The following is a 26,786-nucleotide window of genomic DNA, read 5'->3' as shown; positions in this document are numbered from 1 at the left end:
GAGCAACGCTAGCATTCACTTGGAGTTGTGTTTTTGCCCACCTGTTGAGTGTATATGCAATATTCTCTTTTCGTTTCCACCATCTCCTGAGGAAATAATTCTGTCTGTCTGCTGTTTGTTGTGTAGCGGATTCAGGGCACAGTGGGTTTATCAGAGCTTGTTTGCTGAAAACAGCTGCTGAAAATGGTATTGATTAGAGTAAACATGTGGGTTGTAAATTCAACACAGTGAGCTGAAAGAGGCTAAAGAGTTGAACTACACTCCTAGCAACTTGATTCAGTAATACTTAATTAATGATGGCTTTAATCGAGTGGAGAACAACGCCTTTTTGAGAAAGGAATCAAGATGAAAATAAACCAGTAGGCTGTACAGTAATTGGACTGCTGTGTTCTGTAATACATCCCCATGCTGCTGTTACCTCGTTTGTTTCTTTCTCTCTCCCTTTTTGGTCGTCTGTTGTTGACTATTTTCATTTTTCTATCTGTCTGAAACTAAATGTGTCTCTGCAGTCTTGGCAGGCTTTTGAAAAAAGTGATGCACAGTCTGGACAGGATAAATAAACCTTAAACTACAGGTGTTTGTTTGGCTAAGCTTCCACCTGCGATTCCAATGATTTATAATTGTTCTCTTGTGTTGACTGCTGTAGGGCATCTCGTAACAAATCAGAAAAGAAAAGAAGAGACCAATTCAATGTGCTCATCAAGGAGCTTTGCACCATGCTGCAGGGTCAAGGCCATCCGCGCAAGATGGACAAGTCCACCATACTGCAGAGAACTATTGACTTCCTGCAGAAACAGAAAGGTAGTCAAATGTAACATAATCTTTACACAGCATGTGTTCTCAGTTTGAAAAATGTTAAGGGACCTTTATATGTTCCTTTATATGTTCCTTCTTTATGTCCATTATTACCTAATGCACTTCTTTGCAGGCAGAAGTTTATTAGATTTAATCTTCCTCCTTGTCTTTTTCAGACATCACTGCACAGAACGAAACTTGTGATGTGAGACAGGACTGGAAGCCTTCGTTCCTCAGTAATGAGGAGTTCACTCAGCTAATGCTGGAGGTAAAGCTCAGGAGGATGTTTGTGGAGAAGCCCAAGATGATTAAGCTCTGACATTGAGTAATATTGTTAATAAAAAAGAAAGAGGAAACACTCTCCCTAAAATGCCCATGGAGAGCAGAGCAACATGGCATGATGAGAATCACATTTTCAGCTGAATTATATTTTCCCTGTTGTTAAAGTTTACACCTTTTCCAAGTGGTTATCTAAAAGCAGTGTCTGTAACCTAAGAACTCCTTAAGTGTGGCAGTAGTACAGGAGGCACTTTTAGGCAAATAGAGCACAAGAAACATTTTGTAAGGCTACCACAGATGATGATGACATGTAACAACATAAGAGTGCAATTTCTCATTTTTCCCCCTTCTCACAGGCCCTAGATGGTTTCTTGGTAGCATTAACTACAGATGGAAACATCATATACGTATCTGACAGTGTGTCTTCACTCATTGGCCATTTACCGGTAAGTTAGGAAGCTGAAATAAGTTATTTTATTCACTGGCTTACACTGTAATTATCTGAGTATGTATAAAGTATAAATGCCGCTTGATTAGAAACAGACCAATCTTATGTTTAGCTATATTAATTGGCTAATATTTGACTTGCACTGATACATTTATATTTGCAATTAACCCCAGGACAAATTGGAAGGAGGCTTTTTTATGTTTGCCTTGATGTACACATTTATTAGAGGTAGTGTGAGCACATAGAGATTACAGTTCATTGCCCTCAACTTCTTTCATGATAATGAATGAAAATGAATTATATCAGTTACTGCATGTGCTGGCCCAGAACTGCCCTAGGCTCTGAGCTTATTCGAAACTACTTCAAAAGGACAGATCACCGCAAATTCAAAAATACATATTTTCCCTCTGACCTGTAGTGCTGTTTATCAGTGCAGATTTTTTTGGTGTGAGTTGCTGAGTGTTGGAGATATTGGCCAAAGAAATGTCTGCCTCCTCTCAAATATAATGAAACTAGAAACTTCCTGTGTGTCAAAGGATAGACTTTAAAATCTTGTTACTTGTCTATAAAGCACTAAATGGTCTCGGGCCTAAATACATCTCTGATATACTTGTATGTTATGAAGCATCCAGACCCCTCAGATCATCTGGAACAGGTTTACTCAGTGTTCCCAGGATCAAACAAGGTGAAGCAGCCTTTAGTTTCTATGCTCCCCACCTGTGGAACAAACTTCCAGAATATCTGAGGTTGGCTGAAACTGTCAACTCATTTAAATCAGGGCTTAAAACATTACTATTTACTGCAGCTTACCAGTGAACTAGATATGTAACTTATTGTTAGGATAATCTGTAATCTTATTTTTATATTTGTCTTCTGTTGCTTTTGCTTTTAATTATCTATTGTTCCTTTAATGTTTTATCTTAACATATTTCTCTTGTAAAGCACATTGAATTGCCCTGTGTATGAATGGTGGGTGCTATATAAATAAAATTGCCTTGCCTTGCCTTGCCTTGCCTAGATGGCTTGGTGTGCTCACGGCACCAAAAATATATCTGAAAAACTCAACAGCAATGTCTCTCCAGAAATCATGACCTGGGTACTCAAGATAATCCACAGACCTTGTTGTGAGCAGTTTAATGTAGGAACTATTTTCTTTCTACTGAACTATACCCACCAACGGTATCACTAGGGGAAACGTACATCTACTCAAGAACGAAAGGTTCGTGCATTAATGGCGTCCTCCTCAGCTGAATTGTTATGTGAGCTAACTCAGTGATTCTAGGTGACCAGGCAGTAGATGCACGCTTTCCTTCTCCACAGTGATAAAGTTGGTGTGTGTAATTGGTAGAAAAAAATAGTTCCTACACGACACTGCTCACAACAATGTCTGTGGATTACTTTAAGTAATTGGGTCATGATTTCTGGAAACGGACATTGCTGTTGAGTTTTTCAAATTAATTTTTTTGGCACTTGGCATCTCGTGCTGTCACTAGAACAAACCTCTCTTCCATGAGTAGATGCACACATCCTTCTGCACAGTGATACAGTTGGCGGATGTGGATCAGTAGAAACAAAATAGGTCCTATATGAAACTGCTCACAACAGGGTCTGTATAGTATCATGTGTAAGTGTATTTTTGGCACTTTGAGCACCACAAGCCAAGTGCCATCTTGTCCCCATTATATTCAAGAGAAGGCAGACATCTCCATGGCCAATATCTTCAACATTCAACAATTCACACCAAAACAATCTAGACCAATAAATAGCACTGCAGGTAAATTGAAAAATATGTATTTTTTAATTTTAGTGTGAACTGCCCCTCCAAAATACTTGCGGTCAGAAATCCTCCATTGTGTAATGATTATGTCACCAGTAATGCTACATTGTTGTACATGACATACTCCCCAAAAGACTGACCATCACTCATGTATCCTTTTGCACCAGTCAGATATGGTGGACCAAAATATCTTGAATTTCCTCCCGGAGCGGGAACACGGGGAGGTGTATAAGCTGCTATCATCCCACATGCTGATGACTGACCCCATTGCTGCTGACTTCCTTGACAGTGAGTAGCCTACCGGGCAGCCTCTCTGCACACGTCTAGCCCCTGTCTGTTTCTAACACCACATTGCGTGTTGCTGTCTCCCATATCAGGAGGTCAGAAGTTCAGTGTGTGGGAGATATACTGTTTACATAATAGTCAGTGTTGTCATTTTTCATTTGTTTTCTTTTGTCTGTCATACAAAAACAAATCTTGACCCTTGACATCAGTCTTGTCAAGTCCTTGTCTGAGCGTTATTCTGTTTCCTGAGGTTGTTTTCACAATGATAACGTCACGTAAACATCTTTATATATAGAGAACAGGTTGCCGAATTGGGGTCTAAAGTTTATTGGATTGCTGATTAGCGTGGAACTATGATTAGCCTTTTTGCTAATAATAGGAGCTAGCTTAGTATCATAGTTAAGACTTTAAATCACTGTTATGTTAGCACAGTAATCCAAAGCAATGTAGTATATGGGGCTCAAGACACTGACCTTAATCCTGTGTTACTATTGGGCTTTTCTGAGGAAGAGAGATGGCGAGGAGCGAGTGTCTTGGCCTATACTTGGAAGCCTAAATAGTGAACTGTCACAGAGCTATGTCTGGAGCGATCATCAGCTCTTTGGCACACTTTAAAATACATCCATCTTATTATCTTTCTTGAATAAAAAGGATTGTCTGGATTTTAAACAAAATTACTGCCTAACTGTGAAAATTATGCTGAATCATGTTACACAAGAATATAATTTTTATATTCATTGGCTGAATTCACATAAAAGGCACCTTCAAGTTGTGCCCAAACTACCTTGGTCAGTCCACTTAAAATGTTTTGAGCTTCTGTGGAATAGTCACTGGCCTGCAGCTGCAAGTGAATTATGCACACTTCCATCATAAATTTGCAGGAATTTTTTAAAGTCTTGTCGAGGTCAAAGTGTTCCATTAGTAAGTTTCTCCTTCAGAGACCTCACATTGGAGAGCGACTGAAGCTTAAAATACATTTGTTATGCAGTCAAACCATAACGCTGCTTCTTTTATTCTCCCAATGGATGAACAAAACGCATTCATGACTTAATTAAAATATCATATAACCATTATGCCATCACCCTTTGTTGATGTGAACCCTGTTTAGCAAACATTATCTATTGTCAGATCTGTTGAAGTGTGATGAATACAAGGTTTCATATGAATTTTAATCTTTTCTTTAGCATAGAAATTGCACTTTAGATCTTTTATTCTACCTCTTTCCACTCTGTAACCACTGTTTGTTAGTGTCATTCAGAAAAGACAGACATGACAAGAAGCACCTCATTAAGAAGAACTGTGTCATGAATAGGTTGTTAACCTTGAGATAAATCTGCTGTTTTTCAGGTGAGGCACATATTGAATTTTGCTGTCACCTAGCCAGAGGTAACATTGACCCAAAGGAGCCGCCTGTATACGAGTATGTCAAGTTTGTCGGAGATTTCAAGTTTCATAACAATGGTAAGGATGTTTTATTTTCTCCTTTTTCAAAAGACTTGAATCAAAAATACAAAATGTATTTCTTACCTGTAGTGCTGTTTATCAGTCTAGATTGTTTTGATGCAAGCTGCCGACTGTTGGAGATATTGGCCATGGACTATCCGCCCTCTCTCCAATATAATGGAACTAGATGGCACTCAGCTTGTGGTGCTCAAAGTGCCAAAAAATACATTTACACAGACCTTGTTGTGTGCAATTTCATGTAGGACCTATTTTCTTTCTACTGAACCACAGGCGCCAACTGTATCACTGTGCAGAAGGAAGTGTGCATCTACTCATAGACGAGAGGTTTGTTCCAGTGACAGCATGAGGTATAAACATTAATGGCATCCTCCTCGGCTGAGCTGTAACGTTAGCTAGCTCAGTGGTGCTAGGCAGGCTAGCAGTCAATGCACGCTTTCTTCTGTGCAGTAATATGGTTGGCAGGTGTAGTTCAGTAGAAAGAAAATAGTTTCTACACAAAAATGCTCACACAAAGATCTGTGGATTATCTTGAGTGACCAAGTCGTGATTTCTGGAAAGAGACATTGCTGTTGAGCGTGGAGTGCTGTCTAGTTCCATTACATCAGAGAGAAGGCAGACATGTCTATGGCCAACATCTCCAACACTCGGCAACTCACACTAAAACAATCTAGATTTATAAATAGCACGTAAAAGTAAAAATATATATTTTTGATTTGGGGGTGAACTGTCCCTTTAAGATTCAGTAAGATGTGTCACTTTAGTGCTGTTAAGGTTAATCAACCTCTTAATTTAGCATTGATTTAACAAACTAAATGGGGAAGAAAAGAAAGATATGTTTTCATGGGATAAAACTGAGATCGATATCACAACCAACTTTTTGCCTTCATGTACCTTGTCCTATTTCATATAGTGCCTACATCTTCTTGTAACGGGCTGGATTTGACGTTACCAAGAAGTCTGCAGTCATCGCTAGAGGAGCAGGTCTGCCTCATTGCTACTGTACGATTAGTCACTCCACAGTTTCTAAAGGTAAGAACTTGTGCCTTTGTTTCTCAGTTTGTTTGGCATCTCAAAGAAATATAGCAGGTGGTACAGAAGTCAGTGATTATCACAATGAGCTATGGTCTGAGGCATGAGGGGGATTTTGTTTGAGGGATCACACATTTTGGTCCATGTGAACTCCATCGTGTCAAGCACTCTCTGGAGATTTCATGCTGCACACTGTGTACCTTCCAACTGATTAGATCATTAGGATTCATCTGATCCCATAGGTGCTCTCTGAGTTGAAATCTGGACACTTGGCAAGTTATTGAAGTAAATTAAAGTTGCACTCCTGCAACATTTCCGAGATCTTGTAATGTGGAGTTTATTATACTTACCTTGACCCTTTTCAAATATTAAAAGAAAGTTAGATGGAGTCAAGGAAAGTCCAAAAAAATGAAGGGTCTGACAGGTCTTTTCATTATGATTTTGTACCCATGCCTTTTGTGCAGCCTTAAAATGTGCTGGAGCTCAGAGAGCAAAAGTGCCAGAAGAACCAGATATATTGGACAGGCTTCAACTCTCCCCCTCTACTTATTCCAAAATGTAAAAGACACTGATTACACTGATTTGCCAGATGGAATGACTGTAACAGAGAAGTCTGGACCATACTGTATGACACATGGAATATTTTTTCCCTCACATTCTCAGACACAAGACAAATCCAGTGCAAATACTGGTTTTAATTTGCAGTTTTTGAGCTTACCATATTTTTCACAATTTCTCCCACAGACATCTTTCAGTTGTCATGTTCATCTGCTCACAATATATTTTGATGTTCAAGGTCACAGCTCTCAGGAAATGTTCAGAACATATAAACAGTGTGTTTTTGACACAAACAAGTACAATAATGTGTAAACTAAATTGTCAGGCACTGTTGGCAAATGCATGACGCTACAGCAGCTTAACTTAACATACTGCACATTTTGAGATATGGTTCATAGTACAAGCACTATACTATACCAAACAGGTAATGACAGTTGCATACACCAAAAATGATTAAATGAATACTTTACCCACAAATTGATCATTTGTGTATCAGTCACTCACCACATGTGTTGAATTCGTAAAGAAGCCTATGTTTTTCTCGTTTGCCTTGACAGTGAACGAAGAATCCAAAAATTGAGGAATTCATTGATTGATTAAAGCCAAAGGGGTCTGTATTCAACAACAGCAAAACTGTCATACAACGCTTGCAGTATAATGCAGTAAAATTAAAGTCTTATTCATCCAGTTGTATGCTCAGTACTTCCAAAACAGACAGACCTTTCCAACGGGGAAATAAACTGAAATTGAATGCTCTCTTCAAAACCAGACTCCATTGACAAAAACACAAATTTTACCTCGCTGAACATGTGAGTAGCTGGTCTACTGCTGCCTCGATCTGTTAGTGTGTTTGTTTTATTGTGTGACTTTGTTTTTTAAAGGGTGTTTTAAAGTTTGGGGTGAGTAAGTGATATACAAATAGTCATTTGGGAAGTGAAGTATTCCTTTAAATCTCCACAACATTATATTTAAACTGAATACATTGTACTCATGACGACTGTACCAGATTGGCTGATAGGTGTGGACAAAATTGATGATTTGAAGACAAAACAAAACACAAGGCATAACCTCTTGTTATGGCATAACTCCCTTAACTGTCGAGGCACAAAGAAAGTATTTTAAGATTGATAATTCCTTGCTTTGCTGTGATTGTGACTTTCTCACTCTTTTTGTTTAGGATCTGTGTAATGTGGAAGATCCTTGTGATGAATTCACATCCAGACACAGCCTTGAATGGAAGTTCCTGTTTTTAGATCACAGGTAAAAGATTTGTATGATTCCTTTTGCTGTCACTTGGCAGTGTAGCTTTTAGCAAGACTTTGTTTTTCTTACGTGTTTCTTTTTTTTTTTTTTTTCAGAGCTTCACCGATCATAGGCTATTTACCCTTTGAGGTTCTTGGAACTTCTGGCTATGATTACTATCACGTGGATGACTTGGAGCTGATAGCTCAGTGTCATAAGCAGTGTAAGTAACTCTTGTTGCTTCTTTTTTATCATCCTCCTTCAGCACCACCAGTTCCAGGAACCTATATCTGAAGAATAGCTTGCAGGCAGGGCTGTGGTACTCAAATCCTGTCTGGAGACCACTCTTTTAAAGTACTGCACTTGTCTCTGTCTTGTGCCTTGTTGGGCTTAGAATTGTCTTGATGTCAGGCTATTTCAGTCAGCTCTGTCTGCAGTCTCTTATCCACCACTGCTGTTTTACACAAGTACAACACTTGAGCTCAGCTAATAGCGAATTGTTACATACACATATCACAATAACGGGCTGAAGCTGTCAATGTAGCGTCTATATGTAAGTCTGTTTCTCTTAGTTCAACATCTATTTCAAAATTTGGCAAATTCTTGTTAACCTGCATCAGCCTTACACCAAACAACTTGTTAAGTGTTTTCACTATCGCAGCCAAATTTCCAGTGTTGGAGTAAAATCACAAGTTTAACCTCAGTTGTTGTGAACTTGCATGATCTCAGTCGTTTGATGTAAGGTCGTCATGAAATTCAGTCCTAGCTGTCTTAAATCAATCCTCTTTTTTATGTTGATGTTCTGACAAAATGTAACATGTTTAATATTATTTTAAGTTTATAATCTTGGCTCACGCATATAATTAAGTAATAAAGGATGTGAGCATTGTCATCAACCAATAGCTGTGCTCTCCAGCACCAAACAAGAAGCAGCAAACTGGGAGACAGTAAAAATGGATGGCAGTGTGGGGAGGTGCAAGAATATGAACAAGTCTTGGTTATCTTGTGCAGTGGAACAGGAGGAGAAAGTGGTGGAGTAATGGAGTAAACAAGATTAGGTGTTTAATGTAACATGTAACTGAGCAAACAACCAGAACTTATTTTAGTGAGAAATCTTAATTTTTGAACGGTTTACCTCTCATTCCCGCTGTCTCCTCCCACTTAAATAGTATAGCTATTCAGCCGAGGCAGGTAGCAAGTTGAGGCGACAAAATCCGAAGTGTAAGTTTGAATGCAAATACAGTTTATCTTTATTATTATATGAATGGCAAATTAACAAGAATACTGTCAACATATAGCGCCTTTTTCTTGTATTTCTAGAGTTATGTGTTTTTTTGGCGATGTAGCAAATTGTTAATATGCCATATTTCTTAAAAGCAGTTTGGTGTAATATTTTAAACCAGGAGCAGAATGGGAAAGGTCTCAAGAGGAATCTAGTTGTAGTCTTACAAATAGTGACCCTGCAAGATCTCTAGTCTTTGCAAAATTTTAATGTGTGTGTGATGAAAAATTCACATTGTCTTTGGATGTGAGAGGGTGTCAGACTTAAGTCTTTTTAGAGTATTTTTAAAGTCTTGTCAAAGTCTACTAGTGTGTGTTAGACACTAGCTGCAGGCTGAGACAACTAGCCCCTCCTCCCTCTGCCAGTGGTGCCTGCAGGCAGTGAATCACATCAGCTGAGGGATTCCAAAACTCACTCGGTATTTTCTTGTCAGTAATATTATTTATTTTATCAATGTTTTAGATTTGTTTCCGGTCAGATATTATTGAGTTTGCGTAACGTACACATATTTGTTTGTTTATTTATCTATCTATTTCTGTCCATTCCAGCTCTGTAATCACTTCATTAGCATTGGAAAGACACTATTGCGAGTGGACCTGGTCTTGGACTTGACTTGGACTTGATTAAGTTGGTCTGGATTACAGCTGTGGTTACAAGTTTCCATTCTTTTTTCTGTCCTTAGTAATGCAGTTTGGAAAGGGTAAATCCTGCTACTATCGCTTCCTGACTAAAGGTCAGCAGTGGATTTGGTTGCAGACTCACTACTACATCACTTACCACCAGTGGAACTCCAAACCTGAGTTCATCGTCTGTACCCACACTGTTGTCAGGTAAGCCTGATTGTTGCACCTTGGGGTACTCTGACGTCTGCAAAGGGAGGGATGTGTGCACTTTATCAGTGTTCTTGGATTTGGGATGTGTGTAAGGCGTAGGCTTTCTTGACAAAAATGTGTTAAGATTCAGGTTAAATCAAAGAAACACTTGTCAAACATATTCTGTCTGTGTGCTGTTTTTCAGTTATGCTGAAGTGCGAGCTGAAAGGAGGAGAGCGTTTGGCTTTGAAGAGCTGTCTCCACCTGAGATAGCTCCCTCGTCAGTGAAGGTAAAAATTATGTGAGGTTTACAAGGTCAGCCTTTATTTGAGCTTCAGATGTGGCCCTCGGTTTTGAACATCCTTCTGTGTTCCAGGCTCAGGAGCTCTACTTGGACATCTGCTCCACACTGGACCCTCCGCGGGACAGAAACAGTGGTGCACGTTCGGTGTCCTCCCACAGCTCCCGGAAATCCTCCCACACAGCGATGTCAGACTCTGCATGTGAGTCATCCTCTGCTCCCTTAAGTGCTAACTCACTCAGCAGCAGGTCAATATGCACAGAAACCGAGCTCCTATATGGCTGAAGGGACTGTTGTGCCATTTAAATTTAGCTGGGAAAAATAGCATTCTTTGCTGTTGAGAAATTACAGATGGTAAGACTTTCCGAGGCAGCTAATGATGTGACTCCCGGCGTTATTCACTGCAGCAACAGTGATGAGGCTCAGCTCAGATACATGTTTTTGAACATGTAGAATCAAATTGTTGAAGGAGAATCAACCTGACAAATCCAACAGTTGATCTGAGGAGACTGAGGTAGAATACTTCTGTAACTAAGCAGATCAGGAGTCAATAAAACACCTACCTTAATGTGGGTGACGATGCATCAATGATGAAATGTTTCCAAGGCTTACTTTAGCGTACCCTGTTTGTTTGAGCCTCTGGTCTCTCTGACTTTAGCTGCTCTTCCACCCACCGTCTAATGTACTAAGACACTTCACTTCCATCTGGATGTTTATGAATAATACGCAGCGGCAGACTCATTACAGTTGCTGTTCATAAACATAGCTGCTGCTGCCTTCCCACACATAAATACACTTTCACTATTTCCAAAGACGAATTCATAAAACTGCGCCTGTCAGAAAAAAAACCCCTAGTAGATGCTTTCTTTTTTTTTTGCTTCATTGTGCATCGGGTACAAAGAAAAAGCATCCGCTGAATGCATCACAGTTTGTGGGTTTCAGTCAGAGGCAGCATGAGGTGGCAATCAAGGGCCAGTGAATCAGCAGTATTGTTATAAAACCAGAAAGGAAGTGTATTTCATAAGTTTTTCTGCCTTTCCGTCAGAAAGGCTATAGTTACTCTGTTTAGGAAGATTTGACAATCCCCCCCTGTAAAGTGGAAGCAGAGAAGTTTTTGGATTTAACTCTATATTATGGAGTAAATGTAGACTGTACAATGCAATGGCTAGAGAATAACGACACCATCTGTGTGGTGCATATGGCCATGTTCTTTTGGCAGCGTGTAGACAGCCAACTCAGTTGATTTCCTTTCTTACCCAACTTCCCACTTAACGGTGCTGCTAATGCAGAGCTGAACGACCATCTCCAGAATCACTCTCCTCCCGGCCAACGGTTTGTTCAACATCTGCCTGGTTAGCACGTGCGAACACAGCAGCAGCAGTTAAATGGTTCCGACAAACTTATATCACTGAAATGGCTCGACTAGGGTGGCACGGTGGTGTGGTGGTTAGCACTCTCGCCTCACAGCAAGAGGGTTGCCGGTTCGATCCCCGGCATGGGAGCCCTTCTGTGCAGAGTTTGCATGTTCTCCCCGTGTCAGCGTGGGTTCTCTCCGGGCACTCTGGCTTCCTCCCACAGTTCAAAGAGGTTAATTGATAACTCTAAATTGTCCGTAGGTGTGAATGTGAGTGTGAATGGTTGTCTGTCTCTATGTGTCAGCCCTGCGATAGTCTGGCGACCTGTCCAGGGTGTACCCTGCCTCTCGCCCAATGTCAGCTGGGATAGGCTCCAGCCCCCCCCGCGACCCTCAAGAGGATGAAGCGGTTAGAAGATGAATGGCGCGACTATGTTGTTAACAGATAATAGGCTTTCAGTAATGTTAGCCATGTGATGCTAGCAGTTAGCCCTGTCACTGTGTGTAAGCAGGCGGACTCTCACCAACTGTCCCCACCCAGCTCTGAGCTCACTCCCACGGCAGTAGTCTTCTAGCAGAGGGCACTAAAGTGTGCATGTAGTACAACAAACCTCCCACTACTTAAAAACAACAATGCATCTGGTCCTTGCAAATGGAAATTATATATGTATTTATGCACATATAGAGTGGGGAAATTATCTCTGATCACAAGTCATCACTCAAGACGCATGTGGAGACACATTCTAATGCCAGGTGGGAGCAGACTGACTTTGAGCTCTCCACACAAGACGCATGTTAATACCAGGTGGGAACGGCTCAAAGACAGTGCCTCAACCATTGCTCAGCCAAAACAGGAAGAGTGCTTTTGTTTTCTGCAGTAGCTATCGGTAGCAATCCCCAGTTACCAAAGAGTATCAGTGTAAGTTCTCTGTAGGTACTATCACCTGTAGCTGAAATGGTGGAGTAACTGTGGAAGAGAAAATGCAGTGTGTCCTATGTCCTTAGCAGTAGTTGCAAGGCTCTGAGGAAACGGAGAGCGATCTGGTTGTCTTTGCGACAGCAGCGCCAACAGTAATACCAGTTGGGAATGCTGGGGGGAGGGCAAGTTGAAAAGTTTCCACTTTAAAGAGGACACATAACGTAAGAGAAATGCTATGTTCAGTGTATGTTCCAGTATTATTAATACAATAATGCCAGTTAAAATCAAACTGATGTCAATAGAGACCTTATTGTTTTTTTGCCTCCGTACCACGGCATTATGTTATCGAGTTGTCCGTCTGTCTGTCCCATTCTTGTGAACATGATATTTCAAGAATGCCTCAAGGAAATTTCTTCAAATTTGGCACAAGCATCCACCTGGACTTAGCGATGAACGGATTAAATTTGGTGGTCAAAGGTCAAGGTCACTGTGACCTTGTCTGTCTCATTCTTGTGAACACGATATCTCAGAACAGCTTGAGGAAAATAACTCTGACACAAACCTTCCCTCGGACTCAAGAATGATGTGTTTAGAATTTAGTGGTCAGAGGTCGAAGGTCACTGTGACCTCACAAAACATGTTTTTGCCATTACTCAAGAATACATACATAATTATGACAAATGTCACACCAGTGTCTAATAGAGTAAAATGATGAAGTCGGTGACTTAGTGGATAGAGCAGGCGCTCCATGTACAAGGCTGTTGCTTCAGCAGCCCAAGTTCGATTCCAGCCTGTGGCCCATTGCTGCATGTCACTCCCTCTGTCTCTCCCCACTTCGCACTTTGCTTTCCTATCAATTTAAGGCAAAAATGGCCAAAAAAATATCTTAAAAAAAAAAAAAGATGAAGTGATGACATTTTATATCCCAAAAGCCCAAAGGTCAGCTTCACTGTGACATCATAATGTTCTGCAAAAACACTTTCTGGCCATTGTTCAACACCATAACTCAGCAACAGAAGGGGAGACATTTGGTCACAAACTGAATTGGTGACACTAATCTTGGGTGGCCACCTTGGAACTGCTAATTGTTTTTACAGACGTGGATATAGACCACAAGTGCAACTTGACTGGTGCACGGAGGCATACAAACATGAGGTGGTAATTAGGTTGATAAATATTTTATGTGTATCTTCACGAAAAATAGACTTTAATGCCTTATCTTTAAATGAAATAATTGTATATAATCAAAAATGTTATTCAAATTTTCAACTCAGTCTTCAGATTAAAGGATGTATAATAAACTCTATCCCACATCTAGACTTTGAATGTATCTTGCCTTTGTTGTAGTTATCTGCTGTCATTTGACAAAGATTGACAGTTAGTGATAATGATCTAACTGAATGTATCCTCAGTCCACTATCACTGAACTGTGTTAAGAGATGACCTGTCTCTCTTGCAGCAGCTAACTCCTTCACAGAGGCCTGCACACCATCATGGCAGTCTGCTTCCATTGGGACAGAGAAGGCATCTGCCAGACTCCAACCCAGTAGTTCAAAGGTCAGTTTGCAACGTTTACGTGTCTCTGTCTGTCTTGTGAGCTGAAAATGGTCCGTGGGAAACAGCAGTGCAAAGCTCATGCAGTATCGTGTCACAGATTGTGCTAAATTGTAAAACGTTGTCATTTTCCCTGTAGAATTTGGCACAAAGGCAAAATTCCTTTGACCTCGTTCCCCAACTGAGCCTCCCCCTTTCTCCTACCTGCAGCAAGCACTCCGCAATGGTTAGTGTTTAGACTTCTTCTCCTGCCTGTTGCCTTCTTCTCCTCTGTTTGTGTACAATATCTTATTGTTATGACTGTTGCCGCTGTATGTGTTTATTTCATCTGTTGCTTGTGCCTACAGTGTCTCCAAGCCCAGTTATAAGATTGTGTTCTAAAATCAAGAAAGAAAGATGGTTTAAAAAGAGAAAAAGCATCAGGATTATACTTGAAATGTGTTTTTTGATGTAGCTTTTTACATATTGTTTGTATTTTTCTCAAAAGAAATCACTCATCCATTTAATTTTTTGACTTGCAAAACCAATTTCACAGAAAAAGTGGGAAGAATCACAAGAATCAGTCATTACATGACTCATGCTAACTGATTATCTCCTCATTTGCTACGTTCACTGGAAAAGAAAACACATAACTGAAGTACAAAAACCACCAGGCTTTTCTTATGTCTTTTTCAAACTGCTTTTTGGGATCCTGTCTTTGCAGCAACAGCAAACGCAGCAGCAGCAGCAGCAGCAGCAGCAGCAGTCGTCATCGTCGCCCATGTATCAGCTGCAACAGCCTCAGCTCTGTGTAATGAACCAGCTGAAGGAGCAGCTGGAGGAGAGGACGCGCATCCTGCAAGCTGACATTAAGACGCAGCAGCAGGAGCTGCACGACATTAAGGAGAAGCTTCACCTCGCTAATCTCCAGGTAACCCTCCCACAAAGATAAAGGAAAGATAAAGAAACAAAACTATCACCCATGGCATGCAGTACTAAATTTCACTTTAAAAAACTTTAAAAAAGCAGACTTTAATCTCGACATAAACAAATATTAGGCTTTTATCTATCACCTGTTAAGGAAAACCAACATAATACCGTGAGCTTACATTACTTAAGCCCTCACAGTAATGGTGGAATGGCCCCACCAAGAGGCCAGCAGAAACCAGTTCAGTCACAAGTACTCTAACCACTATGACCCCCATACAGTTAACATGCACAGAGAAGAAACTGGTCAGTGTAGAAGTGTTTGATTAATAAAGACAAGTTGTCTATTTCATTGTCTGCTGTGTGCAGAGGCAACATGAGATGAGCTGTGATGTAAATCACAAATTTCCATGCAACAGATTAACAGAGTTAGCTAATCAGAAATTAAACCTGGGGCCTCACCTCATTACAGAAAGTTCCCAAGTCTGGAATCCGATCTTATCTCAGTTTAGTGTGGCATTTAGGATTTTTGGTATTACAGAAGTTTGCTAACTGCATTTAGGAAAATATCCTATTTTATCTCAGGATAGGAATTTAGTTATTATAGAGCTGTACTAAGTAAGGGATTTGCCAAGTTAGAAATCCTAAGTTAGGATGGCATAGACCCTGTCCTAAGGTTATAGTAGCTGCTAAAATGGCAGCAGCACTGTTCTTAGGTCTGTATAGCAAAGACAATAAAGATGGGGAACAGCATGAACACTGAAATATAATGATTTAAAGGCTACTCAGACTGTAGGATGATGCTTTAAATTTCAACTAAAATTTCAGATAAATAAATATGAATTCATAATTAATTTAAGAAGAAGAAGAGAAGAAACTTTCAAAATTATGGGATTTCCTTGTCTCCACTGACACAGTTAGTGCCTCCCTGTAGCTAATATTAAACGCCTGTGGGGTTGTTGTTGTTGTTTTTTGTTCACGATAGCAAGTTTCCTAGCCAGTGATAAACGAGAGCCATTTATATTATCGCATGTCTCTTTCGAGTAGCTTACGGGTGGATTGGATTTCTTAAGATAGGAGATGTGAGATAAAATAGGACACAGCTGTGAGTTTAGGGATTGCTTTTGTAACACAAAGATCAGATTTTTCCTCTTTGAAACTTAAGTTAAAATAGGACAAGGCTTAGGCAATGTCAGTTTTTTTCATGACTTCCTAAAATTTCACCGGGCTACATGTTATAAGACGGTATTTGTGTGCAGTGCAAGCTTGCTGGCCAACTACTTACAGGACTGTAACGTTATCTGCAGTCGCCATGTCTGCCAGTTCAGCTGCCTGTTCCACCACTAGAGACTGACCTCTGGTGGTGTGCGATGTGCACTACATACAGTACATCCTCACTGCAACATCTCTCTGTGAATTTAATAGAAAGATGAACATCTGTAATTTTTTATGGTTTTCAGAATCATACCGTCTAGAAATACCATTGTGTATTGTCAAAAAAAAAAAAAAAAAAAATTAAAGATAAATTAAAAGCTTTCTAAGTAAATGAAGGATAAATCAGTATTTTCTGTCTGTGTGTGTGTAAGATGTTGTTACAGCAGCCTACCCACAGTGACTTTGGCCAGGCCCAGCAGCAGCACCCCCAGCAGCAGGGCTCAGGCAGGCCGGCCCAGCAGAGTCAGTCAGGGGTGATCAGGCAGCTCTCAGGCCACCCTAAACCACCGTCCTGCGGGGCCCACAGCTCATCCCCTCACTCACTCCTGAGAGAGAACAGCTCGCCCTCAACGCAGGTACACAGCTGCACATGACAAACCCAAGTCTGAAACAATTGTCAGAAAACTGTTCGAACACAGCTGTCTAGAAAGGGAGAGGATGAGTCGAATTACCTTTAGTCATTAGCCATCTAATGAGGAGTAGCTTGCTTCAGCACTCACAGCACAACAGGAGGCAGGTTATGGAGTCAGCCGTTAATGTCAGTCAATTATTGAAAGATACACACATCACAACAACAGGTGGTAGTGTCGTGCTCAGCTTCTCAGCCATATGCTGTTTGCAAGTTGTCCTTGTTTGCACTGGAGCAAAAAGTCATAGTAATGGGATCCTTAATTTCTTGATGTTTCAGGTGATGGTATTTAATAATCTCCACTTTTTAAGCTTCTGCCTCATTAGGAGGAGGAAGCGTCTACACATTTGATATTGATTTAATTTGACTGGTGAGTTCTATAGTTTTTACATGCTGGGTGTATTTCCTTCATTTTATCTCAGGTTCAGCAGAGGATTGTGCGGAGTGGGCAGGCGCAGTCGGTGAGCGTACCCGTGCAGACGAACACAAGTGTGACAATGCCCTTCTACAGCAACCCCATGATGTTCTCTCAGACCAACACGAGGTCTCTACAGGATGCAAACCAAAGACACACGGACAGCGAGTTCAGCCAAGATGGACAACTACGGTGAGAAACAATGGGCTCTATTTAAACAATCTGTAGTGCATGGTCTAAAGTGCATGGTGCAAGTGCATTTAGGACAAGTCCAACTCCACGCACAATCTGGGTGCAAAGGAAGACGCAAGGTCCAAAAGGCTTGTATTCAGTCCCTTGATTAATCATAGGTGTGTTTTGGGTATTATATTAATTCAACCAATCAGAATGTTGTCTCCAATTCCCTTTAAAATACAGGTGCACCCTTATTTTAACAGTCTATGGGTGCGCCTGCTCCTGGCACACTGCTCTTTACACGTTGGATTTGTAAATGCGCACGGTGTATCTCTTAATGGGGAGTCAGACAGCAGCTCTGCTCTCTGCTATGTTCACATTTTAGTTAATGTAATTACTGTTTTCCTCATTAACGTTTTATTTTGTCACCCACAGTTGCAATCAAAATTATTCAACCCCCATTGCATATTAGGCCTACTGGCAAAATATACAATTTCTCAGCTGTTTGCAATAAACAGATTACACAAGAAGTAGTTCAATGAAACCAATATTACAAGGGTTTTGATCCAAATTCAACACAAAATGCTACTTTTAATGACTACTGCAGTCTCAAAATTATTCAACCCCTTCATGAGGAGCATCTTCAGTACTTAGTAGAGCACCCTTTTGCTGTTATGACCTGCTGCAAACGTGATGCATAGCCAGACACCAGCTTCAGACAGCATTCCTGAGGAATCTCAGCCCATTCCTCATGGGCAGTGGCCTCCAGTTCAGTAATATTCTTGGGTGTGCGTTTTGCAACCGCCTTCTTCAAATCCCACCAGAGATTTTCTATGGGGTTCAAGTCAGGTGACTGCGACGGCCACTCTAGAATCTTCCATTTCTTCTTCTGAAACCAAGCCTTGGTGGACTTTGAGCTATGCTTTGGATCATTATCCTGTTGGAAGGTCCAATGACGCCCAAGCTTCAGCTTCCTCACAGACAGCATGACGTTTTCATCTAAGATTTCCTGATACTTGACTGAATCCATCGTGCCCTCCACACGCTGCAGGTTTCCAGTGCCAGAGGCAGCAAAGCAGCCCCAGAGCATCACTGAGCCACCGCCATGCTTCACTGTAGGCAGGGTGTTCTTTTCAGCATATGCTTCATTCTTCTTCCTCCAGACATACCGCTGTTCCATAGGCCCGAAAAGTTCCAGTTTTGTTTCATCGCTCCACAGAACAGAATTCCAAAACTTCTGTGGCTTATTTATATGGTTTTGAGCATAATGGAGCCGACTTTTCTTGTGCTTTTGGGTCAGTAGTAGTGTACGTCTTGGAGTCCGGGCATGGAGCCCTTCAGTGTTTAGTATGCGCCTTATTGTGCAAACTGAAACCTCAGTGCCTGCTGCCACCAAGTCTTGCCGCAGGTGTTTTGCAGTCACTCGAGGGTTTTTGAACACTTGCCTCCTCAGGAATCTGCTGGCAGCCGCTGACAGTTTCCTCTTTCTGCCACGTCCAGGTAGTGTAGCCACTGTTCCTTTAACTTTGAACTTGCGAACTATGCTTCCAACTGTATCTCTAGGAACATTCAGAGCTTTTGCTATCTTTTTGTATCCTTTTCCTTGTTTGTGCAAGGCAATGATTTCTTCTCTGAACTTTCTGGACAATTCTTTTGACTTAGCCATATTTCTAACATGCAATCAAACGTCACTCTCAACAAACCCCTAGCCAGTCCAGGTATTTATATGTTCTATCTCAAGCACACCTGAACTAATGAAGCCCTTGATTAGTTGCACCACGTGTGCTTGAAACAGAGGGTTGAATAATTTTGAGACTGCAGTCGTGGTTAAAAGTAGCATTTTGTGTTGAATTTGGATAAAAACCATGGTAATATTAGTTTTATTAAACTATTTCAACTGTTCTTTTCTACTTTGTTTATTGCAAACAGCTGAAAAATTGTACATTTTGCCATTAAGCCTAATATGCAATGGGGGTTGAATAATTTTGATTGCAACTGTACCTGCAACCCATCCGTGCGTCCCTGTGTGTGTCAAAAGCAGATTATACACACATCGTGACCCCCACCTGTGTAGGCACATCTTACTTCCTGAATAACGCTGCCTTGAGATCGCAGGGAAATACTGCACCATTCTGACTTTAGACCAGGTTTTTGTTGGTAAACGGCGCAGTCGCTGTCTGCTGCCTCAAAATAGCAATACGACAACAATATACCCGACCACCTCATTTCAAGACCTTAACACCCATGGGTGCACAGATGGGTCCAAGTACAATGTTGGTGCTTGCCTTGAAAATGGCAACTGCATCGGTTGGAAACCAGCGATGACAGTTGCACTGCGCTTTGCGCCACTTTGCACCAGGTGTAATATAGGGCCCATCATGTTTCACATCATGAAATGTGAAATTCAGCCACTCAGAACCACGGGCAACACTGACAACATGGCAGACACTGTGGAAAAACACAAATATGCAGTCAGTTTTATGAACAGTGTATGCAGTCCCACACTCCTTGTATTTATGTGTTGTACCTTGATATCTGAAAATGCTCTCTGCCATCCTGCTTTGGGTTTTTTTTTTTCGCAGTACAGATTAAGTTCTTCTAGTAACAGATTTAATTTCCTGCAGCATGCTCCTCAACCAACCAATGCAGACTCTGGTTCCCACTAGCAGTGTCACCACACAGCCTTCCCAGTGCAACATGGGCATCTCCCAAACCATGTGAGAACTGTTTAATTACACTGCAGACACACACACACAAAAAAACTCGCACGCACACACACCAGTCCGTTTGCGTGGAGTTATTTCATATTGTGCTTAAGTTCTTTGTTGTGTCCTCCAAACAGATACACCCTGGAGCAGCAGATCATCGGCCCTTCATTCTCCATGCAACAGGTCAACTGCAACGCCGTCCTTGTGCCCTCCCCAGTCTTCACGTCCCCCATAATGATACCACACAACAATTTCATCACAAACCAGTCACAGTCAGCCTACCACACTCAGCCTCAGGCTTCTCAGCACTCCCTGCAGCTACAGCAGCCCCAGCAGTTCTTTCAGGTACCACGTCCAGCGTCTGTGTTGTGATGCAACAGTGTGTAAACTGTTGTATTTTTCTAGACTTTCACTGCAAATAATATGTGCTGGCCTTTTGTATAGTGCTGCTCAGTGTAATTACCCACGGCTTTATATTTACGGAGTTATGAGCATTTAAGGCATAACACTGCATCTGAGTCCCCAGTTACCACAGCAACAAGCTGCTGTGTAATTCTCATAGGCTGTTAGAGATCTGTGTTATTTTCAGTCATCGTAAAAATGATTTTCTCCAGACTTGCTTGTCGTCTTTGTCCAGAGTGGACTACACAAGTGTGCCGCTGTTAAAAAACCTACAACAGATAAATAGTGAAACACTGTTCATAAGTAGCTTACCTAAATCCCTCGACACTCCAAAGAGAATATTGCATCAGTTTATTTAGAGTGTCACAATGTGTCGTCCCTCAGAGGTCAGAGATGCTTCAAATTGATCTAACACTGCTGAAGTCATAGAAGCATAAAGGACTGTACAGAAATGATTTGGATCGGTAGGTTATAGTTTTTTGGCTTAAATTTTAAGGTAAGCAGGAGGACAACAATCAAGTCTCTGCATTAAGGCTTTATTTTCTAGCAGCTTGAAGCACCAATGTGTGAGTTTAGAGAAACAGTAGATGTGGATATTCAGGGTCAACAGGGATTGAACATTGTTTCTCTAAAATGTGCACTTTATTCTGCATTATAACAGAACTATACTAAAGTTAATGTCATATGGTATTAAGCTGTAACATAATGCATCTTTAGCACGCCCCAGTGTGTTCTACCAATGGGTGAGAGGAAAATATTATGGTGCTGAGGGCCTTAGGCAGCTACAGAGCTGCCGCCTGTTGCTGTGGTAATAACTGTGTGTTTAGTAGCTGTAGGAGAGCAACCGGAATGCTCGGCACTGTTTATGTGTTTACCATCATTTTTGGCAATGTCACTCTTAATTTAAAAATGACTGCTCCAATAACATTTTAAGCTTGAAGTCGGCAGTGGTGGGTAAACAAAAGGTGCTCAAGTAAAAGTACTGTTGGTTTATATTAAACTGACTCATGTAGGAGCAGAAGCACTCGCTAAAATAAGAATTTGAGTGCTTAAAATAAAAAAGTATCTTGAAAAACTACTCAAGTAGTGAGTAACTTTATAAGATGCAATTTATTACATCAATGCATTACATTCAAATGAGTCCTCAACACATAATAAAAACGAAAGCGAAGTGCACGTTATTGTCATTCAAGTGTCAGAACCACACAAATGACAAAATACTGTATGTGCTGTTTAGCAAAACGACAAAAAAAAACTGTGTGTCATTTACTGGATCCTGAGGCCTGGATGCAGTCGCAGGCTGTGTGTGTGTGTGTGTGTGTGTGTGTGTGTGTGTGTGTGTGTGTGTGTGTGTGTGTGTGTGTGTGCGTGCGTGCGTGCGCGAGAGACAATACATTCAGCATCCAAAATAAAAACCTTCGTTCCATCTGCAGTGCTATGATTGACTCGTAGGCTGTCTTATCTCTTGCTGTCAGACCATCACTGTCACGCATGCGAGCTCAGCTGAGTATAAAAAATATTTTAAGCTTAATGCACCAGTAAACACAGTGAAAACCCAATGTAATGGAGTAGTAAAACATATATTTTAACCCAAATGTACTCGAGTGAGAACAAGGGTGCTTTCACGCCTGTAGTTTGGTTCATTTGGTACTGACCAGCAAGCAACAATTATACTGTTGCATTTAAGTGCTGGTCTGGTTCCTGTTCACACTGACTTTTTACAAACAAACCACAAGGCGTAAACATGAAGTTACATCGTCACGGCAGTTTTAACAGGTGTGTAATCAGAGAAAATACTTATGTGCATGTGTGTTACCATGGTTACACGTATGCATTAGCATAAATAGGTAATAGACCATACAGATCAATTATAATGTCATGGACAGATTTCATGATCAGCACATGGATTTACTTATAGTTTAGCTATCTGCCTTCATAAAATCCTGTGGTTAGTGTGTCTTCTTTCACACCAAATGAACGGCACCAGAGTCTGTTTGGAAACAGACCAAGACCAAGTGGTCTCAATCGGTCGTTTTGACCACACCAAGGTTTGATTGACAGCTTTCACAGCAGCCCAAACGAACCGTACTAACCAGACAAACGAAGTTCATTTTAACCGATTCAAACAGGTTGGGTATGAAACTACTCATTTGCAAGACAGCTACATGTAACAGTGTAAATGTAATGCATTACATCAAAACTTTCTGTACAGTCTATAAGGTTAAACTCTTATGTTTCTTCAGATCAAAAGAATAGAATGAAAAGAAACAGCTTCATTTATACTGCATGCTGACTTGTCTCGTGCACCAGTCTTTGAGCATACAGCATGCTGGCATTGTTATTGCAGACCATTTCTCAGCAGGATGAAATGGCTGTGTTCGTGTTTGGTATCAGAAATAAACTTCAGTCACACTGATGATGTTTCAGTCTCACTCCACTCATGTTTACCTCCCTCTTTAGCTACTGCAGAGTACAGCTTAATCTTCAGATATGGCACCTGTGTTGACACTATTTGTCATGCATCTCAGTCAAGAATTAGATTGGCAACAGTTCAAGAAATATTCATATGGTCTTTTGTGTCCACAGATGGCTCAAGGACTTGTACATGGTGGATCTACTCCAGCATTCTTACACACCACTAATGTCCCACAGCAAAGCACTGTGGGATACATCCAGCAGCAGCAGCAGCAGCAGCAAACACAGCAACTTCCACAAGCACAGCAGCAACAGGCGCAACAGCAACAAAGGCAATACCAACATTCCCAAAACCAGACTGGCAGTGTTTCAGACTTCAGAAATATGCTGACTCGGTAGCGCTGTGGACCGTGTTAGAGCGCTGAGATCTCCCTCTGTGCTGTCGCCGTGTAGGCGGTAGCATGTCGTGGCATCCAGAAGTCGAACCAGACCTCAGGTTCTGTGGCGGAATTGCCTAAAAGTGGAAAATTACTTCTAGTGACCTTACTGTTGATGTCAAGCCGCCCGTTCAGAGGAAGCTGATCTGTGCATCACTGCTGTGAAAACCACAAGCAGAGGCTGCACCGACCTGACGTCACCTGAAGGATGCGAGGAGAGCCTGAGGTGCTGGGGCCTTCATCGCCGGCCCACATCACACTCAGCTGTCGATCGGTAAAAATGCTGGAACAAGTGGATTATCAAAGCTATCGAGAAGACACCACTTTCACATGTTTCCATGTGGACATTTTTTCACCTGAGAGTTTCATTTAAAGTGGATGCTTGCACTTTGGTACTGCCCTGTACCCAAAAGTAGAGTATTTGTGCCCATAAATTAATGTTCTATTTTCTTCACTAATAATGGCTTGACATTATACAGCTTGATATCCCTCCCCCAGTGACATACAATCATCATCCCTGGTCAGATTTTTAGCCCCAGTGTAACTGTTTCATCTCATAAAGGGATTTGTGTGGTGGGAACTCGACATCAGATGTCGCTCCCATATGTCCCCAAAATAATACTTGCAGGTATGTTCATGGCAAGTCAGCAGAGAGGGATTTTATTGTGAAACACACAGCGGTGAGTGCACTGTCATATCTACAGTCAAGCTCAGTATGAATTCAGATAAAACACGCTCCACTGGTTGCCGAGGGGAATATTCTCCAATTACTAGAAAGGTCTATCTAGATTTTTAAAGCCTCAATCTGGGAAGAAGGGATGCTACAACTGTCCCACCATTTCTCACTGAGAAGGACAACAAAGCTCTGAAGTCCTGCTGAAGGTGCTTCTGATGAGCTCTGCAGTGTGAGTCCTTCAACAAGCTACCAGAGGGGGAACAAATTGTGCCTTTAACCATGGTCTGCCCATGGTGCGGTTTGATGGTTGTGTCTGATTACGGCTTTAAAAATCCAGCTCAGGTCCATTTGGAATACAAAGGTATATTTTCATAGGTCATAATGTATTATTTTCCACATCAGATTTAAACAGAAGTCATCTAGATTTGTAATGGATGTATTACAGATTATATATTGGATGCTTTTCGCAACCGTTACATCAGTAAGTCCAAACTCTTTTTAAAACTTTCTGTAATGATAGGAGCTGATAAGATTCATTTAACCCTAAATCACTTCATGTTTATTTATTTACGTATATATTTGAAAAAATATGTGATATTAAGAAACTAGTTTTATACACAAAGGTTCTAATTGATTTTATGAGTTCATCTGGACATTAAAAGGTCAACGCTGGTCTGAATGGTCTAATGCAGGAACACTCACAGTCATTTCTTATACACAATACAACAAGGTTTTGCAGAAGTGTCGGTTGGTCAGGGTGGGAAATGATTTGGGATTGATTCTGCCCACTGCCTGGATATTTTTTAACAGTATTACCCTTTTTATTCTGCATTCCTCTTTATTTTGGTCTTTGTTTCGTTTGGTTTATTTGACTGTCTGAGAAGTCACTAAATGTACGCTCTAACCGTGACCAAATGAGCTCATTTACAAGTAAACAAGACATCACTTTCTACTACAAATGTGATCTCATCGAAAAACAAAAAATACTGTAACAGATGACAATTTTCCCAAAAATATCGCAATCTACAAAACCCTTAAGGGTACATGGGGAGAAAAATATAAATGGGTGAAAAAAAGATTGGGACAGAAAAGATAGCTGGGTAAAAAAAGGAGAAAAATGATGGGTGAAAAAAGATAACGGAGAAAAAATGATGGGTGAAAAAAAGAGAGAACACAAAAGTTTTGCAGGGGAACGCAAACATCTCTTGGGAGCAGGTAAAAATATTTCTTTTTGTCACCCATTTTTTCTTTTTACCCATCTGTTTTTTTCTCTCCCATGTCCACTTAGAAACCTCCAATGCATTGTTGCTTAGAATATCATACTGCTGCTGTGTTACACACAAACACTACATCTGACATTATTTCAAGATTTTTTTTAATCATCTGGAAGTTGCTCAAGTTATTTGCAGAGTCAGTCTTGTCAGACGTTACAATCTTGTTCTTTTCATACTTTTAATACTTTCTGTATGACAATCTTTTGAGTCCATCATATTTTGAGAGATCTTTTGGTGAAACTTTCTGCAATATGTGCAACCATAACTGCACTCCTATCTTAAACAGTCATTTTTAATATTAAGGTAAGCAGACGTTAAGGTATTTATCGACACGAGTTGTTCTTCAGAGTGTTGTCAGATTGCAGGGCTGCCATAATGGTTAGAGGGTTTGGAGTGTGCTGGTGAAGGCAGATTAAACACACTAAAGAGCATGCATGCATCTCTCTCCTGTTAATGACAATCAGACAACTCGTAACAGTGTGCTGTACAGAAGCTGCCTGTGCCACAGTCTGACTTCATCACTTTAAATTTGAAAAGCTTCTATCTTTTAATCCCTGGGTTACATAGTTGTTCCCAGCTCAGCAGGAAAAACAGTTTCTTGTGACTCAGTGTTTCCTTAAAGTCTCACTGTGGGAACTTGTGCAACACTTTATAAAAAGCAGCCCTTCATGCTCAGTATGACAGTTTGGTCTCAGCTGTATACATTCAAGTTAGCAAGACTGGTGCTGCTCACAGTGGACGACAACGCTCAGCATGTACGTTCAGTGCCGATTTACACTTTCCTACGTGCAATGTCAATTTGAAGAAGAAGAATGTTAATTTATACTGTTTTAAATGTTTCACAACAGATGTACGATGTATATAGAGGTGTATAATAAGCCATTGTAACATGTAAATTATATGGAAGTATTTTTTTAATGAAAATGTCCTAACATTCCTCCAACCGTAGATATCAGCAGTATCTTTTATTAAGGTATCAGATGTGTCCTGCGGGAATGTGGTGTTAGTTTTTCCTCAAACACAATAACAGAACAGAAACTCTAGAGTAAATGATCATGTTTTCACAATGATTAAATGAAGAATCTGAATTTCAGACACTTTAAGTGTGTGCAGGAACTGCTCTGTGGTCTTTATAGGGTAGTTCAGCCAAAAATGACTCAAGTTAACCTGCAAAAAGTCATTGTCCTTTTTTTCTCAGTTTAATTGGTTACAGTTGTTTAGCTTTTAAGAAGTGCAATTGTCCATCATCATTCAAATCAGTGTGTTAGACAGCTGAGGGAAGTCTACCTTTCCCATTATGTATTTCTATACATCCACATTCAGTATAGCAAAAGTAAAGTGATTGCCCATATAAGTTCAGCACAGCCAGCAACTCAGAGGTGCCATAGATGACTATATTTTATACTTTCCTTCATTTCTCAATTTTATGTCAGTCAC

At 40.8% G+C, this 26,786-nt stretch overlaps 1 protein-coding gene across 6 annotated transcripts in view; it reads left to right on the top strand.

The window, feature by feature from the left end:
- npas2 (neuronal PAS domain protein 2) overlaps positions 1 to 26,691 on the top strand; it is a 63,859-nt gene extending 37,168 nt beyond the window's left edge. For 2 of the 6 annotated variants that reach the window (XM_049591679.1, XM_049591678.1), the window contains exons 4-22: positions 647 to 801; positions 972 to 1,063; positions 1,431 to 1,520; positions 3,467 to 3,587; positions 4,932 to 5,045; positions 5,959 to 6,077; positions 7,813 to 7,895; positions 7,994 to 8,100; positions 9,842 to 9,989; positions 10,177 to 10,261; positions 10,348 to 10,474; positions 14,005 to 14,102; positions 14,239 to 14,325; positions 14,803 to 15,009; positions 16,592 to 16,795; positions 17,271 to 17,455; positions 20,062 to 20,154; positions 20,280 to 20,490; positions 23,134 to 26,691. In XM_049591679.1, coding sequence (XP_049447636.1) covers positions 647 to 801; positions 972 to 1,063; positions 1,431 to 1,520; positions 3,467 to 3,587; positions 4,932 to 5,045; positions 5,959 to 6,077; positions 7,813 to 7,895; positions 7,994 to 8,100; positions 9,842 to 9,989; positions 10,177 to 10,261; positions 10,348 to 10,474; positions 14,005 to 14,102; positions 14,239 to 14,325; positions 14,803 to 15,009; positions 16,592 to 16,795; positions 17,271 to 17,455; positions 20,062 to 20,154; positions 20,280 to 20,490; positions 23,134 to 23,361 — 2,554 coding nt within the window. In that variant the 3' untranslated portion in view covers positions 23,362 to 26,691. Of the gene's footprint in view, positions 1 to 646; positions 802 to 971; positions 1,064 to 1,430; positions 1,521 to 3,466; positions 3,588 to 4,931; positions 5,046 to 5,958; positions 6,078 to 7,812; positions 7,896 to 7,993; positions 8,101 to 9,841; positions 9,990 to 10,176; positions 10,262 to 10,347; positions 10,475 to 14,004; positions 14,103 to 14,238; positions 14,326 to 14,802; positions 15,010 to 16,591; positions 16,796 to 17,270; positions 17,456 to 20,061; positions 20,155 to 20,279; positions 20,491 to 23,133 lie in introns of those variants that run through there. The other 4 variants (XM_049591680.1, XM_049591683.1, XM_049591682.1 and 1 more) reach the window with 4 other exon arrangements.
- Positions 26,692 to 26,786: the final 95 nt, after the last annotated feature.

The sequence above is a fragment of the Epinephelus fuscoguttatus genome, linkage group LG12, assembly GCF_011397635.1.
Source record: "Epinephelus fuscoguttatus linkage group LG12, E.fuscoguttatus.final_Chr_v1".
Classification (NCBI taxonomy): Eukaryota; Metazoa; Chordata; class Actinopteri; order Perciformes; family Serranidae; genus Epinephelus; species Epinephelus fuscoguttatus.
The sequence above is the reverse complement of the archived record's forward strand: the minus strand, read 5'-3'. Positions and strand labels throughout refer to the sequence as shown.